This window comes from Micropterus salmoides, unplaced genomic scaffold (assembly GCF_014851395.1).
Source record: "Micropterus salmoides isolate LMB-PRFRI ecotype aquatic unplaced genomic scaffold, ASM1485139v1 Ms_hic_scaffold_11, whole genome shotgun sequence".
NCBI lineage: Eukaryota > Metazoa > Chordata > Actinopteri > Centrarchiformes > Centrarchidae > Micropterus > Micropterus salmoides.
Window position 1 is genome coordinate 11990514 of NW_024040152.1, and position 17642 is coordinate 12008155.

The 17642-nt window shown below is 40.7% G+C and overlaps 1 protein-coding gene and 1 pseudogene across 1 annotated transcript; one reads left to right on the forward strand and one right to left on the reverse strand.

Annotated features, from left to right (window-relative positions):
* Positions 1–826: 826 nt before the first annotated feature.
* Positions 827–5754, forward strand: yrdc (yrdC N(6)-threonylcarbamoyltransferase domain containing). Its single transcript, XM_038710908.1, has 6 exons — positions 827–1081; positions 2679–2874; positions 3340–3454; positions 3528–3647; positions 3800–3930; positions 5072–5754. Exons 1-6 carry the CDS (start codon positions 919–921, stop codon positions 5139–5141), a joined length of 795 nt encoding a protein of 264 aa, XP_038566836.1. The 5' UTR covers positions 827–918; the 3' UTR covers positions 5142–5754.
* Positions 5755–6867: 1113 nt separating this feature from the next.
* On the reverse strand, positions 6868–16442 carry LOC119897301 (annotated as a pseudogene).
* Positions 16443–17642: the final 1200 nt, after the last annotated feature.

The window sequence follows — 17642 nt, forward strand, 5'->3', positions numbered from 1 at the left end:
CTCATTGTGGCTGACCTGTTGGACCGATGAAACGCCCTCAACAGTCCGCAAGTTCACTGCGTCTTCCGTACAAGCTTTACCAGTTTTACAGACACATTAGAAGAAATGGAGAGACAAATAAACTGAAAAGCTGCGTGTTTTGTTACCTGGGTCCGAGGCCATGGCCGTAGACATAGTTGGCCTGTCACGCTGCATTTACATATTATGCGTGCTTTCTGCGCTTTTAAGCAGTGTCACAGGTGACTACATTTTCTTAATTAATGAGCAATGAGGAGAGCTGGTTGGCTAAATGTATAAATTAATTAAGCGTCAGTGTGCGCAATGTCTGTTGGAGAGTAAGAGAAAATCCCAGATATATTTCCAAAAATAAAAGGCTAAGTAAAAAAGAAAAGATAAGCCGATAACGTAAACAATGATCTCTTTTAATATATTAAGCGTTTTAAATAAGGTTGGTATAGTTATGGATCGTTTGAATGCAATTTTGACATTTTTTAACAGGGGTTCTGTTATGAACGAACAACGAACTAATATTGGAACTCTTGTCTAACGTTATATAGGCTACCGCTTTTGTTATGAACTACAGACATCATATAAAACCAAACAGCACAGAAATGTCCCAACGAATATATGTAGAGAAATCGTTTCAAAAACAACAGTTTAACGAGAACTCCATGTACGCTCCACAAAAGAGCGATTAGAATCACAGCATCACTTGATTCACTTAAACAGACATCACATAATGAATGCTTCAAAGTCCAAACTTGTTATTGACTTTTTTTTTAACTTGTGCTGCTGGCCGTTTAAGAAAGTTTGCGTCATGTTTGGGGGGTGTAACCCGGAAGACTTCTGTAATTTCGTCAAGCGACAACATGCTCCCCGGCTGTAAAATGACACATCCGTGGCTGTAGATCTGTTTGTATGAGGTCTGTTTGTAACATCGCGGTTGAATTATTAAAATCCAGAGGAGCTCACAGTTCGGCCGAAGCTCGTCGACTCGGAGGAGAAATGTGTAAAGAGCTGAAGACCAAAGTGCTGCGTTTGTTGCCGCCGACCTCCAATGGACCGTCGGAGGGCCAAACAGGTTAGCTCTGTCATCATTCACAGCAAAAGTGCACGTGGGTTCCTATAGACTATAGGTTTTGGAAATAGGTAAATGGCATTGATAGATTTCGGGTATTGCAGAAAGATTCACCGCCGCAGTGTGTTTCATCAGGTTCCTGATTTTCCTGCCATGTATGACATGAACCTGTCCCCAGTTTGATTTGAAGGCAGACTCCACACCTATACAGAACTTATGTCTTTGGACAGTAAAGTTAATATACTTTATAAACAGGCAGCTGTCTGAACAAACTGGACATCAGGGCATCAAAGATTTATTTATAATGTCATCAGGTGACACACAGTTAGTCCTTCCTTTCGATGGTGCTTTGGGAGTAGCATGCTATTTCTGTGCTTCAATAAAATAAGGAATAAAGGATGTAAAATGTTTTTTTTTTAATTAAAATTTATGTAAAAGACAACTTTTCAATGTACTACTTTGAAAAGTAACTGTTACTTACATAAAAGTATGGACAGATTAACAGCAAATGTGCTTAAATATTAGATGTGAGGACTTGATGAACTATGATCTGTCATTAAAGCGACTCAATATGAAGAATGGCCCCTTCAGAGTGTTACATCACTGATGCATATATGTGTGTGATAATGTTAATGTAACTACTTAAAGTACTACAGTTAGCAGTGGTGGAAAGTAACTAAGTACATTTACTCAAGGAATTTACTTGAGTAAAAATTCAAGGTGCTAGTACTTTACTGAGTGATTCCATTTTATGCAACTTTATACATCTATTCCAGTACACATTAGTGGCAAATATTGTAAGTTTTACTCCATTACATTTGTCTTAGTACTTACCTTTTTTAAGATTACAATTCTAATACCCTTCTGGTCCAGTGAAAACCAAACCACTTAAGTATGGTTTTAAATGCAGGACCTTTTACTTTTGTAAAGGATCTGAATACATCTTCTCCTACTGACAGCTGGGTAATGGATACTATAGCTATTTATCATATTTATGACTTTATCATATGTTTTGCCTGCAAATTTTTATTCTGCAAAGAACTCATTGACTAAACACAGCGATTAGATAAGTGTAGTTGAATAGACAGTACAGATGTATGAAGTAACACAGTAAGTATTGCTTTGATGTACTTGTGCTTTACTTAAATGAGAATTCAAATGATAATCAGAATACATTTAGGGGACTCACAAGAAGCAGACTTTTAAAAATCCTTACTTTTTATCCCTTGTATTGGTTAGGCTCCAAAATATCTGAATGCTACACTTCCCATAATGCAACTCAATAGTTAGACACTGCACATGTCTCGCACACCCACATTTTTGACAAGAGCCACTGAAGACAACTGTTTTCACTGGTTAAATTTAAATGTTCACATGTAAAACCAGTGGAGTGCCCATTTTGTGCAGTTATTGAGCAATACATGCCATGTGTTACTGTCCTCATCTGCTAGTTTCTCTCTTTCAGCCCTTCACTACCCCAAAATCCATTTAACATATACAACTGACCTGATTAAAGCAGCCTGTATATGTTTTACCCTCAGTGTTTTGTTATCATGCAGTGGATGATGCGTCATTGGCGCTCCTTGTTTTTGAACTGCAGATGGTGCTGAAATCCTGAGTTGCACGGTGAAGGCTCTGAAGGAGGGTCATGTGGTTGCTGTCCCCACAGACACCATCTACGGCCTGGCCTGTCTGGCCCAGAACTCTGAAGCCGTCAGAAAAATGTACAACATCAAACGACGCAATGGACAGAAACCACTGGCCATCTGTGTAGGAGAAACTCAGGATATTTATAAGTAAGTGTACATACGAGGCTGTTTTACTAGTGAACATGAGAAGGTGGTATCTCTGACATCTCTCAGTAGTGATGATTTCTCTGTGGACCTACAATACTGCGCAAATATATTAGTCGTGCACAGAAGAGTCACATGCAGAAGAGGCAGGGATACCATCTCCACACCAACAAGACACATTTTACATTTTGAGCGACGGGCACACCTGCTGTCACAGAAATACCCCAGTATTCATTAATTCATTGGTTAGGAAAATATGTTTTTAAATGAAGGCATTTCTAAGTAAATCACAAATTAATGCAGTGGAGATGAGGCAGGCTACCAAATGACAACATCCTGGATTAAATATAGAACTTCACAAGATTACAATGTCAAACTGTGCAACGCTATCTAAACTGTGTTTTTCATATAATGACTTAATGTACCACTGCCAGCATAAACACGGCTTGTTTTTGTCCCTATGGACAGGTACTGTAAGGTGACGGTGACGAAAGCGCTGTTAGGTGACCTACTGCCTGGTCCCGTCACTCTGGTGTTTGAAAGATCTGAAGTACTGAACACAGATCTCAACCCCTTTACTTCGGTAAGTCCGTACAGAAAATAACGTATCAAACAAATGGGTCAATCATCTGTTTACAAGTCCATGTGCTCCTCAGCTTGTAGGCGTTCGTATCCCAGACCATGCCTTTATGAGACGCCTTTGCCAGATGTGTGCGGAACCACTCGCACTCACCAGCGCCAACATCAGCTCACACACCAGCACCGTGGCCGTACATGTAAGTGAAACAGTGTGGGAAAAGTACAATCAGGAGTCTCACATTCATTAGATTTTTAAATTTCTTTCAGTTTTTTTCCCGCATCTTAATTCAGGTTGGAGTAAACAAAATTGCTATTTAAACGTTAACTCTGCTGTGTTTTTCCTTTGAAGGAGTTTGAGGAGCTCTGGCCCAAGCTGGCAGTGGTGGTGGATGGCGGACCAATAGGAGACCAGAGCCGCCTCGGATCAACCGTGGTTGACCTATCAGTACTCGGCAAATACCGGATCATCAGACCCGGCTGGTGAGTTTGTGTTGTTACTGGCACCCAAATGAGCTTTCACTTTCTGCAGTTACATGTGCCAATTTCTTCTGCCCAAAAGGAAGTCATACCAACTAATAATATCCACAAATTTATTTATGGTCAGCCAGTATATAAATATTGATCAGCAATCTGTAAATAGTGTATGAGGCTGATGCTACAGTTTCGTAATCTTCCCTCTGCCAAATAATACATGCTGATTCTAAGCAGGGTTTTAGTATCTAGTGTGTTCACAGTGGAAAAGTAATAAAATAAATTATACTCAAAGCATACTGAATACGACCAGTTTGTGATAGTGCTGTTGATATTCTCCCACAGTGCAATGCCCAGAGGAAATGGAGAATGCTTACAGATAAAAAAAAAAAGTGTGGATGGTGCTGAAATGGCTTCCGAAAAATCTCGGAACACAAAAAAAGCATTAAATAGTGGGGGTAAATAATTTGATGTCTCTTTGTGAAGTTTAATTGGTCACAATGTCACAATTTGATTGACAACTGCCATCTCACATATTGTATTTTCTCCTATTAGTATGAAGTTGTATGTAAAAATATCAAAGTATGTTGATATTTTTAAATAACTCTGACCCAGATGGCAAAAAAAAAAGCAAGAAAAAAATTCTTAAATTTGGCAGTTGTACAGGCTTAAAATGAAGTGACTGAGACTGAAGTGTAATGTGAGCGTACCTGCAGGTCTTATGTTCACTACACAACTCAGGATGAAGGGACTATATGCACCAAAGCAAGCACAGGTTAATTTCTTTGAAAGATCCACCTGTGTCAACAGCACCTGCCAGTGTTTTTGATTTACTTCTGCTCTTTCCACTCAAACAGCAGTGTCATCACACTGTACTCCACCACTGGGAGGATGAGCCTCCCACAGCACCTGCTATGATTAGGAATCTACTGAAACCTAGTAAACAAAATGTAGTGAAGCATGTGCAGACAGAATACAATAGAGTAAATACTCTGACCAAAGAAAGTAATCAAGGGGTATTTTTCATAAATGTTTGGGCTAAAACATGGTTACAGTTCACTTCAGTGCCACCCCCGCCCCCCAACCTCCCATGTTCACTCTAATGGAGACTCGTACATTAAACAACAAATGACTGTAATTCTGTTTTCAGTGCCCTTTCCTCTACAGTTGATGTGCTGGAGCACAAGTATGGGCTGTCTGAGGATTTGGGGGAAGCATGACCTCTCCAAACACTACAACACATGCTGAGACGCACAACCAGCATTCACTTGGGACTTCCTCAGAAAAGATGAATCCTTTTGGAAGAATCGGTCTTTCCCCCGGCAAGACTAGAACTCAGGAACAACTCAAGCGTTAGCTGATATTGTTCTGGTGGCGGCTTTATGGACTTGAGTAACTCGACCATGATTTCTATTTTTAATATTAATTCAGACTTAATATTTTTATAGTGGTTACTTTAATGTTAGAGGTATAGTAGGCACCTATTATATGCCCTTAATAATTATTTGTGATAACATAGGGGATGGGAGGAGACTATACATCAAATGTTGAGTTTTTTTATTAAATTAAGAATCCCCTGTATTTATTTTATCCCCATGTAAGTTTAAGTGTAAGTAAGTAAGTTTAAGTGTGCTTGCACTACAATTGTTCACCTGCTACAGTTAGTTACTCATTACTACATTACATTTTGGTCGGGTTGGTTAGCACGTGGACCATGTGGGCGTACGGTATGAAATTCATCTACCCTGTTAATAACTGCAGTATTTTTCAAACTTTCATTGCCTGATGGATGGTACAACGTTGGGCATTGCCAAAATAAAGTTTTTTCCAGTATCAGTCTTATTCATTCATGCCAAGAAGATATGAGACATAGGTCTCTGTATTTGTAAGTGTCTGGACTTTACTCGATTGATTCTTTATGAAGTGTAAAAGCAAGAATGAGATTGTAAGTGTTGAAAAAAAGTGTCCTTCACAGCCAAAATCTAATGAAAGATCTCAAAATTGCCTTTCTAAAAGTACCTTTTTATGTTAGTAGACAGGAAGATTTTATCGAAAATAAATCACGTGAATCCACTTAGCAAAGTGCCTCAGTCAATCCTTTTTATTCATATAACCACTCAAAACAATGAGCCTTAACACTTTCAACCTTTGATTCTCTTGTTTTCACTTAGTGAAAGAAGGTAATGTGTGCACACAATGAACATGGCTTCTTTCCATAAAGGGAATTACACAAAAAATCTGATTATCACATAGGTCTGTGAATATTAGGAAAACTTAAGCACAATTCTGACTTCCATTTACAACCTTATGGCCAAGTTTAGTGTAACTGCTCTTCAAACGGCCTGTCTGACTTGCTTTGCCTGCCAAATAAATTGACATACTTGGACAATGCGCACTTTGTTGGTTAATACAGTGGAGAGGAGCAGTGATAATCTGCATGCTATAAATCTATAAATACATAAGGGTGTTTTATTTTTACATACCAACTAATATACTTTTTAGTTTCTTAAAGAGGATTTAAACTTGTGAAGCTTCTTTGTCAGAATTAGGAACATTTGAAATCATATGAATCTACTGAAATATTTTAGTATGATTTGAAATAAAACTCCTAAAAGCAATAGTCTGACATACTGGGAAATATACTTCACTTTCTTGTGGTGATTCAGTTAAGAATATTGTAACAATAAGGTTGCCAGCAACCAGCGGAGATCACAGAACGTCCTTTAACCTGGCCAACAAATATTCCATATAGCCCCTCGTAAAACCATAACTTCTTAAGCTAACATTAAATAAGAAGCTGGCTGCGGCTTCATATATAATGTACAGATGTAAAAGTGGTATCAATCTTTTCGTCTTTCTGCAATAAAAGCTCGTCACTTGCATGCTTAACCCTTTCTTGTTGCTTTTAAAACTCCATGGCATCACCATTTTGACAAATCTAACCGGGGTACAGGGAAGATCAACATTAGTGTCTCATTCTGTTAGATTCTTTCAGATCAGGATGTGTGCACAAATACACGCACGCACGCTTGCAGAAACTCAGATCCGGTCAATTAAAAGGTAAAAGCATGTCCTGATGCACTCAATCTCTAGATTTGCTCTCTTGTGTCCTCTTTCATGTGTACACACGCTTCCGTAGAGCATGCTGATTCAAGTCAGTTTGATGAAAGCTCACATCAGCCACTGCTCCTTCTCTTTGTTAAACTGCTCCGCCCAGCGGCGGGTCAACTCCAGGTAGTGATCTGGTCCATGTGGCTGATAGTCCAAGTACACACGGGTCACTGTTTTTTTAGGCACAGCCTTCTCTATCTGTGTCCCCTCGTGCCATTCATTAAAAGATGTGATGGTGACAATCTCTGGCCTCACATTCAGCGCCGCCTGCAGGGCCGTCTCATAGTAGCGACCGTTCACCCTGTTACGCATGTTGTGGTTGTTCCACGGTCGGATGCTGGTGTCAATATAACCAGGTCCAACGCTGGGGATGAAGAGGAGATTGTTGCCGTCACAAAAAGCTTTGATGGCTTTCCAGTTCTGGTGAGAAGAGCCGAAGGAGAAACCATTGGAAGCAAAATAAGTGTACATGCCGTCAAAGCCACTTGCCAGGATGTCGTGTTTGTGGCGCTCCTCCACAATCAAGGCAATGAAGATGGAGTCATAGGCTGAGCCGCGCACACTGTGGGAGCCAGTGGGAGTCAAAAATTCAGACCAGGACTCTGGTGAGTTAGGTAGGAGTCGTAGATGTAGAATAGAGGAAGGCTCTTTCCAGTGCTGGATGTAAACTTGTAGAAGGCTCCGTGGTCACCGTACCTTTAAAGACAAAAATACAGTAAAATAATAACATAGTAGACCAGTGCTGAAACAATTAGTTTATTAAGGATTAGTTGATTAAATCAAGAGGCTGCTATGGTCTTGTATCACGCAGCAGCAAACTAATGATTTTGCAAGGCTTGACAACAAAGTAGTGTGGCAAAAAATGTAAAAAAAAAAATGTTTCTCTTCAGTCTACGGATACATAAAACAACATGGGGGTCATTAAAATTCATAGGGTTTTGTCCCCTAAGGAGCTTTAATGTGATCAGTAAGTGTCACTCCAATCTGCCTGTTAGATTATTAGATTTCTTGAGTTTCAAGGTGACTGTGGGACATGAGCAAAACACAAGAAAGCTCATGCTGAAAATGGAAATTGTCTGTCCTCTGGGGCGCACAAATCTGCTCAGTAATTTTCTTGACAATCTCTGACATTTCTTGTGATGTGTATATTTTGACCTCATGGCGCTTAAATTCTTTAACAAGCCATTTGCAACTGGGGGGTTGGGCTGTCGAGTTTGTATATACTTGACAAGTGCTCCTTTTCAGAGAGAATCAAACCTAAAAGGATGGAAAAATAACCCTTTGCTTCAAAAACTAATTCATGAGTCATGAAACTGGCCTTCGGAAATGCTTTCTAAAAGTATTCTTTTTGTAACTACTGCTCTTTCAACTGTCCATGAAATCTTAAAGGTTTTCTATTTAATTTGAGTCAGTGATGGAGAAGTGCAGCCAAATGAGTGCCTACCTGTCAATGATGTACTTGATGTTTTCATGCACACTCTGGTCGTTTCGCCCCCTGTATGGTTGGATGTGAAATGCAACCTAGGAAAACATGCAGAAAGACACATTACAGGTGACTTTACTTGTTTACAGGTTTTCTAAAAGCCTATAAATAAAAGAGTATAACACTGACTTTGGCCACCAGTACAGCATACCACAGTTAGCCATTCAAGCAGATCCGTTTGGACAGAATGTGACTGTAAAGTGTTTTCACACTTTCATTTTCGTGACAGATTCTGTCACATTGTAGGAGATGATTTTCCACCCTGTGGTGCCCATCTGGAGGCTTTAGTATCACTCAGTTAATGGCCCTGTTTGAAAAGGGTATTTGCAATTGATGAACAAAAGCAGCAGAGGAACAAGGGACCTGAAGTGACACAAAAACTGCTCAAGTTGAATATTTTAAAGGCACAGCAAGAGAATTCAGCAACTTTGAATAATGTATGATACAAGTGAAACACTGTGTGGACACCGAAGGGAAAGAATGTTAAGGAAAAAGGAAAGGGCCTTTTAAGAGGATGGAGGTCAGCAGCAACTAAATGGATTAAGATGTCATCGAGTGAGATACAGAATGCTGACATGCCCTATGTTGTAGGATTCCTTATGAGTGATAAAAACTAATGAAAGTTTGTATTTTAGCCCAGTATTTCGCTTGAATAAGACTAAGACTCAGCGATAATCTGTGAGGCTTTGAGCTAAATGCTAACATCAACATGCTAACATGCCAATATTAAGCAGGCCACAACCCAAATCAAATCAAGACAAATCAAGATTTGGACCTGATGGTGGTGACAGAAGAAATCTTAAGTGATCAGCAGAGTTATTACGATTCATCCTGAGGGGGACATAGAATTGTTGCAGAGAGGGATTTTTCCTGTGGGTGTAGCATGACTGTCTATGCAAAATATCATGGCAATCCATTTATAGTACCAAAGTGATCAACCAGCAGAATGACATTGCCATCCCTAGATCCACAGCATTAGCATGGCTAAAAAGCAGCATCACTGACAGAATTAGCAAGATTAAAGATATATCACTATCTAGAACAAGAACTTCACAATGATAAAAAAGATTTCATTTCCATTTTTCTTCACCGCATTTAATTTCGTTGATGGTGTTCCTGTTAAAATGTTTACTATAGGGAAGCTGTATTGCTGTGAGTGTGTCACTATGACTTTGACCCTAAGTGTATTAATGGATTAAAGTGATGTTTGGAATAGGCTAAAGACTAACAAATTGTTTTATACTGCAAATAGCCATAGATAAACTGTCAGCTGGAGGCAAGAAAAAAACAGGACCACTAATGGAGATGCACTTTGCTGGCAAAATATGTTGGCCATCTGAGTAAATCATTGTTTCAGTGTTTCTGAAGCCATAACTCTGAACGTCTTATAAAGTAACAGCCCAGTAAAGTGAGATCAAATATGAATTGTTTTGAAAAACTGTGAGGAGTTAGAGGATATGAAGCCACATAATTATCATCCACAAGGAGGTGTGTGGGGGGGGGGGGGGCTGTTATGATCTCCTGTTCACTGAAGCCGAGCGCAGGCCAGTAGAAAACTCAGCTCATTTTCCAGACACACTTAGCCTATTACTCTGTGGTAATTTAGAAGTAAATGTGACAGAGGCAACGCATTTTAATACCTCATAAACATTGACAGCATGAGCCTGGAAAAACCCCAGCATGATTTATGCTGAGCAGAGTGGAATTTAGTGCCATGTCATGCAGAAATCACTAAGAGAGGGATATGAGCCAACACAAAGATAAAATCCCAGACAAGGGCATAGGTTTGCACATGGACGGTAGGGACATGCCCTGCCAATATTTGGGCGAACTTGTTCGCATCATGTTTGGATTGAAGTCATATTAGATGATTCTGATGTTCCCTCCCAGAGGCTATGTCAATTTGTTGGCTGCGATACAAGTGACTATTGCTTAGCTGTTGTTTCAGAACTATGGACAGCGCTGAGAGAGACAGAGCTGCAAGCCAAACGGCCGTTTCTGCATGCGCTCTGCAAGTGCTATGTTCTTATGCGAGTGTTCTGATTAATACATGTATTCTTTGATTTTGAAACAGTAGCATTAGGACTCCTGTCCATATAGCGTTTTTCCTCTCTCATCTCCCAGAGCTCTGTCAGAGCTTTTCTGCCAGAGACACATACCCTTATGTTGTTATTACAAATCTCTGCACATTTTTGTAAGCGAGAGCATCAGATTCAGTGGTCAAAGTCAGAGGACACACACATAATAATGAAGGGTCACATAAGGGTCAATGTAAAAATTTAGCTACTCCGTGCATCTTCAAACAAGAAATTGTGGTTTATGCCATCATAAGGCACCCCAGGGCCCTATTCCCCTGTGTACATGCAGCTACATGGCCTACTTACTGAATAGAACCTTTACAGCCCCTCAGGGTGCAGATTGTTCAGAGAGGCAAACTGAGTCATGGGAACCACAATACACGCTTGCCCTCCCTCCCTTCTGCACCCTGCTACCACCCCCCCCCCCCCCCCCCCCCGTCCCCACCAAATGGCCCCCACCTTCCCCTGGGCGGAAGAACTATTTCAGCTCCACTTCAAGCTGAGGTCGAGGGGCAGCACTTCTGTGGAGGCTCCATGTGATCTGCTCTCCAACTCTGCCGTACAAAATACTAGATACACGAGCTGTGTGTGGGTGCTGTTGAAATACTGCTCAACTTATATAAACTCTGATCACTGTGTCACTTTGTTAATCAAAAACTGACAGCTACGCCATGAAAGACACTGTCACAGTCTCTTATCTTTCTTTACCCTTCCTCTGTCTTTATCTGGAGAGCGTCTCACATGTATTGTATCGCATTACTAGCAAGCGTTCCCTGTAAAAGTTTAATAAGCCTTCGATACGGTGACAGTCAGTGGAAGGACCAACATGGACGGCAGATATTTCCTTGAACGTGTCATTTTCCAACCTAATTGGCAATTGGTGTCCGCCCCCCCCCCCATTCAGGGCTCACTGAACAACAGATCCAGTAGTAGCTCTTTGACCTGCTTTTGCTCTAATGCTTTAATGCTTCAAACATCCAACTCCCCAAGTAGCACAGACAGCTTTACAGGAGGCAGCGGAACAAGTAAGAAACTGCCACTTCTGTGTAACTCACCACAGCACAGTAGCTGCTTTGAGATTACTGTCCTGAGCAGTGTCAATCTCTCTGCTCACATCTGTGAAGCATCAATTAAGCTTTAGCTTAATTAGCTAGCTCCTGTGTCACTGTTGGAGGGAGAGACATATTTACAAATAGCACCTCTGCTTCTTTTATATTCTGGCAGCCATTCAGAAATAAACTAATGGGCATCATCACTTCAGACACTGACATTTGAGTTCAACAAGCTGGGTTTTACACAATTAGCCTACTTTAATACCACTATACAGCACATTGTCTATGTCAGTTGTTGCCTTTCTGTAATTGTGCCTCAAGGTTCTGTGCTAGGCTTGCTTTTATTTTCTCCTTACATAAATAATGTAGATGTTTAGCGTTAATGAAACTAATTCTCATTACTATGCAGACAATAAGGTGTGGTGTAGCTGTTGATCATCTCTACCAGATTTTCTGCTCCAGCCACTTGCAACAGTCTGCTAAACAAAATTAAATTGATAAATCTGGTATGTCTCGCAAAATAAGACAATTGTAAACTTCTTAACTGGCTCTGTTCTTAGCCTCCTTTTAGTATTATTGTGTGTTTTGGTATTGTTTTATCTGTTGACTGATGTTCTATTGTTTTGTCTGCACCTTTTTATGCTGTCGTCTTGGCCAGGTCTTCCTTGCAAAACAGGCTGGCTCAGTGGGAATTAACGGTTAGATAAATAAAAATAGAGACAATAAAAAGTTTTAAACACCCACTACAAAGCATTATTGGTGGAAATCCAACTCTTCCATCAACAGCTGCTGAATTAAAATGGACAAATCATTGAACAGTCAACATTCATTTTCCTGCAACAACTTACAGCATGCAGTACAAAATTGAGCTGAATAGATTTGATTCATTACACTTATTAGAGCCTTGGACTCTTTCCTGACTTTGTGTGATGCTGATGCCTTTTACCTTGAGGTTGTGCCTATATGCAGCATCCAGTATGGCAGGTACCAAATCCTCTGTGGGTTCCCCATTGTCGTCAGCCATACCAGGAGGATACCAGGACAGGACCAGAACCCCTGGAGACACACAGAAAGTCATGAGTCTCATCGTCCATCCCGGACCAAAGACACTGGTCAGTACCTCAGAGACATTTACTGCTGAGAACCTATGTCCAAAATCTATATAAACATCTAAAATCTTATGCATTGTTGAAATGATGTATGGATTTTATGCTGATTGTAAGAAACGCTGACAATCCTGTGGGGAGAAATGGGTGCTCAGAAACCTTTGCTTTCATTAATCAACGCTGACGTTTTCACGCAGCCCTTCACACAGTTTTACCCATCTGAGAGCATTGAAAGAACACAGTTGCCCTTTTATTGAAGACGCTGTAAGATTTCTGCCCTGGTCATCCATTAGGGTAATTACAGCACATATTTTACAGGACTCAGATCCTGGTATGGTTTGTGGCAAGATGATGTATGCATGGACGGATTATAAGACAATGGGTCCTTGGGCAGAGATATCTAAAAAGGCCGCTGACCCCTCCCAAATAGAAAATAGGAGCAAGACACCATAAAGAGCAAAATGCACTTCTTTGTGGTTGTCTGTCATTTTTGGTCAATTAACGTCTCATTGTGGTTATTTTGCATCACTTTGTGGTGATTTGTGTTTCTTTTTGGTCATTTGCATCTCTTGGGCCTGTGCCCGGTAGATCTGTTCAGTTATCCATCCATGTCTGTATTGAGGATACTTGGCTCTTTTTATTTGAATGTGTACCTGCCCATCATCAATAAACTGCACTTGATTGGTGAATATGCACCCATCATCTTTGGACTATTTAGTATGTCTTGTTCTAGTGGCAATCTATCTGCACATCTCAAGTGTCTGACAGCTTGTAAATTCCAGTAGAGAAAATGCTTCCTCATTCTGTGATGTTGGCGGAGAAATAGCTTCATATCAGCCACAATGGTGTCTGGCATCAGAGAGGATCTGGCACATCGGACATGCACTCAAAGCTAATTCATTAAACTTGTGTCTGCTTGCTGTAGACCTGTAGGGACTATTAGATTACAATACCCAGCTATATCTGTGAGTATTAAGAATATGGCTGCGGCTTGTCACTTTATTTATGGACCTCTGTGAAGTGGTGGGTAATCAGTCATCAGTCAGTTGGAACTATTTAGAGTTTGGCTGGCTGTGGTGTCTAATTAAATGGACTGTTTTTAACTAAGCATTGTGAGACGGCACTCCCATCATCCATCTGTAAAGGCTCTGAGGTTTCAAAAGGGATGGATGGTCTGGTCATTATTCTGGATGGTGTACAATAACCCACAGAAGAGTAACATCAGGGCCTATCATGTGCAGCCTGCTGATGGCTGGACATTCAGGGCTGTTACTCAATACCAGGCGACAGGACTCTGCTGTCTTTTAGAGAAGCCATACAAGTTTTTAAAAAGACAACATCCTTTTAATATTTAATGAAATGACCAAAAACTGGTCTACGCCAGAAGTTCTCAGAATAGACATAAAGGACATTAGAGCTGGGTGATAATTTAATAATGTGAATCTCTTCTTTTACTTAAACCTTTTAACTGCAGCACACACTCCAACGTAACCTTAGAAGATTACACACATTTTAAACTCAGACGAAGATTGGAGATTTTAAGACTTATCATCAGATGCATTTTATGACTTTTGCCATCATTTTTATTAAATCTATTTGTCGCTTTGGATGGGTTTCTTGAATGCTGGTTGTCTGACTGTAAATGTTTTGTTCACAGGTGGTCTCATGAAAAGGAGAACTAGAGCTCAAAGAGACTACCTGATTAAATTAAGTTACAAAAATATTACCATTTGACTGTGCTTGAAAAGCATATAAGTGAAACAGTCTATTGCATTAAACATCACATTGATCATTTTAAATTCGGGTTTTTCCATATTATTATTATTATTATTATTATTAAAAATAGGTCTATGTATAGCTTGATATTGATTTCAACTTAAGTCCTAAGGGACATGGGTGTGTTGAAAAAACACATTAAACTAACTAATAAGTACTGAATCAATTTAAAGTGTGATGCAGGAAGGTATTCTACTCATAATGTAGACTTAAGAAGTTTATCTCTTGATCACTGAAGCTTTTAAAGTCATAAGTTTCGCTCTCTGTGCTGCAGGAAAATGCGCAGCAGCAGATATTCGGAGACTTTGAGCTGAGCGTGTGGGGAGCTGTCCAGTGAATGTGAGGTGCTGAAAATATTTTGTGCCCCTCAAGCAAAGCTGGGAAACTTTGAGCTTACTGAGGCCAGATTTCCTTGCAGATGCTCAGCACTAAAACAGCACAGCTCTTTTTTTCTATCTCTCTTCTAAAAAATCAAGGGTTCCCCGTTGTATCATTGAACTGTACCTGCTGCAGATGCTCCGATCTGCTCCATGTGGGACTCCAACACGTCCGGGTCCCTCGAGCTGTACGGATTGAGTTCGGGGTAGAAACTGGAGCCGATGTCCTCGGGCGGGATGTGTCTCCCTCTCGGGTAGCTGGACGCGATTTTGGGGTCCCAGTGTGGGACCAGGATGTGGTCCCAATGAACGTATTTGCCGTCCATGTGTGGGTTGCCGTACCAGATGTAGTAAAATATGTGAACATCGTAAAATATGGTCCCCTGTGGGCCGGAGTTGGACAAAATTGCTTTGGTGTTGCTGCCAGCCGGGCGGGCTTGACCCGGGGACGCGGTGGCATCACGGGACACGGAGCGCCGGTCCATCTTGCCCCCTATCATCGGCAGGATATCCAAGCCCGGAGCCAAATCCGAGAAGCCGTCACTGGGCTTCAGGGTCCTTAGCCCCATCATGGTCCCAAAGACGAACAGCGTAAAGAGAAACAGAGCGATGCAAGCCTTCCTCCGTAGTCTTACCATGTTTGGTTGGAGTGGCGGAAGCTGCAAACAGCGTGGACGGAACCAGGAGCGCAAATAAACCTCTCTCTGTCCTGTCTCTGCTCTCCCCGCACGGAGAGTTCACCTCACAACCTACGTGCTACTTTTCAAAGTGTCCATCTGCAAATGGCATATTCTTGTGAATTCATAACTTAAAACGTAGCTACATGGTTGCAGTCCAATCGCAGCAGACTACCTGAAGCAGTTGTCTGGCATTCAGATATTTTACTTTCTTCTGCAGCCTCGTGTTTTGCATTCTGCCGAGCTTTGTATTGTTGCTTGTGAAGAGAAACTCACTTCCCAAATTGCTCCATACATTTGGAATAACAGAGTTTATTCAGTCTCCCTTACAACTTGAAATTTCGTAATACTGTAACATGGCGTTTTCAATGTTGTTCCCATCGAGATGTTTCACTTACTGATCTCCAAACTGTCACTCTCTGGGATTACTCCTCCAGCTGGCTGCCGCGTCCCGCCCAGAAGCTGATCCATCCACCGGACAGATGACCGGCGTCGAGATGCTCGAGTGATGTTCTGCGGTGATGGTGTCCTGAGGGGTTTTCCAGCCTCCGTGGTTGGTTGGTTTCTCCTTCACACTGTCCGTTTGGATATCAAAAGAGGCGGGACCCGTCTGATCTCTGTTTTGTCCATTTGTGCGTGCATTGCTGCGGAGCCTTGCGCAGACAGAAAGATAACGTTTATGGGAAAATAGCATCATATGAATATAGATGCCTATGTCCGCATATCAGCTACAAAGATTCATTGTGCCATTATTTCAGAAGCGCCATCGCCATGACTCATCACTGTGAGTCAAATCTCTTAGCTGGAGACACAGCTACCCGTCAACTGTTTTAAAACTCGTCTGTTTGTCAGACCGAGGCTTGCCCCGCACGGTGATTTCAGAGTTATACTGACACTTAGTGGCCATTTACAAAACACAAGGGGAAGTAGCCATGCTTCCTTCAGTAGTGTCGGAAATTATGACGCCATAACTGTCTAGATGTTGGGATGTACAATTTAATGAGTGAAGTGTGGCTACCGGCTTTATGTGAAATGAAGGTTTAGGCTATTATAAAGCAACATGTCGTCAAAAGGGACTCCCCGCGGCTTACTTTCACTCAGGTAGCCTAAAGGAAATAAAATGTTAGTTTAAAAAAGTGGGCTACTGGATAAATTGATGTAATAGAGCACCTGGTACAGTAAGAACAGGAGACAGCCTGTAAACAGTTTGTCGGGCTAGGCATAAACTGATATAGCCTATAGTTGTCCAAGAAACTTCATCCTCTCATTGTAGAGCACATTGCTTTCTAGTATGCTGGCAACCCAGTAGGCTATTTTCTGAATTTTGTTATATGGTGGCGTGAAGATTCAGCTTTAGAAGGAAATTCTGACACTATAATATTAAAGCAAACAGGAGTAGGCCTTAATAAAATGTCTATTAGTACTGTCTATTTTAAAAAGCTCAGTAAAACATTTTGCGCCAATTTAAAGCAGATGTTCCATCACCATTACCCTATATTGTCTATATTATCTCCAATTGCACCAACAATACAACACAAGCAATTTCTTTCGTCATACTCTTTAGTTAGGTCTAAAGCGTAGGCTAGGCCCATTTCAGATACTCGTCCGAAATAAGTTTCAAACGTCAGAAGTAGGTTATAGTAAAATGGACATACAGAGATAGGCTACAGCCTATAGAGGGCCACAAGGGGTCGTTGTGGAAGTTGTGATGAAACTGACAGGTTTCCTATAAACCATCAGGCGTTTTATAAACGGGGCGGAGTGGTGCTTCCGTCCATCAAAACATCCAAAATAGTTAATAATAATAATAAATAATAATATATTCTTATTATTCTTATTATTATAAAAGGAAATGAATTCATGTTAAAGCCTAATAAATGTTTCTCCCTCACACACATCTAAGCTAAACTATTAATTCAAATATATAGGCATACATATAGATTTGTGGTTTATTCTTTAGAAGTTTGTTTGTATAATCATAACGTATTATTTATTTATTTATTTTTACCTTTTTAGTATAACTTTATGAACTATATTTTAGTATAACTTTTTCTTTAGACC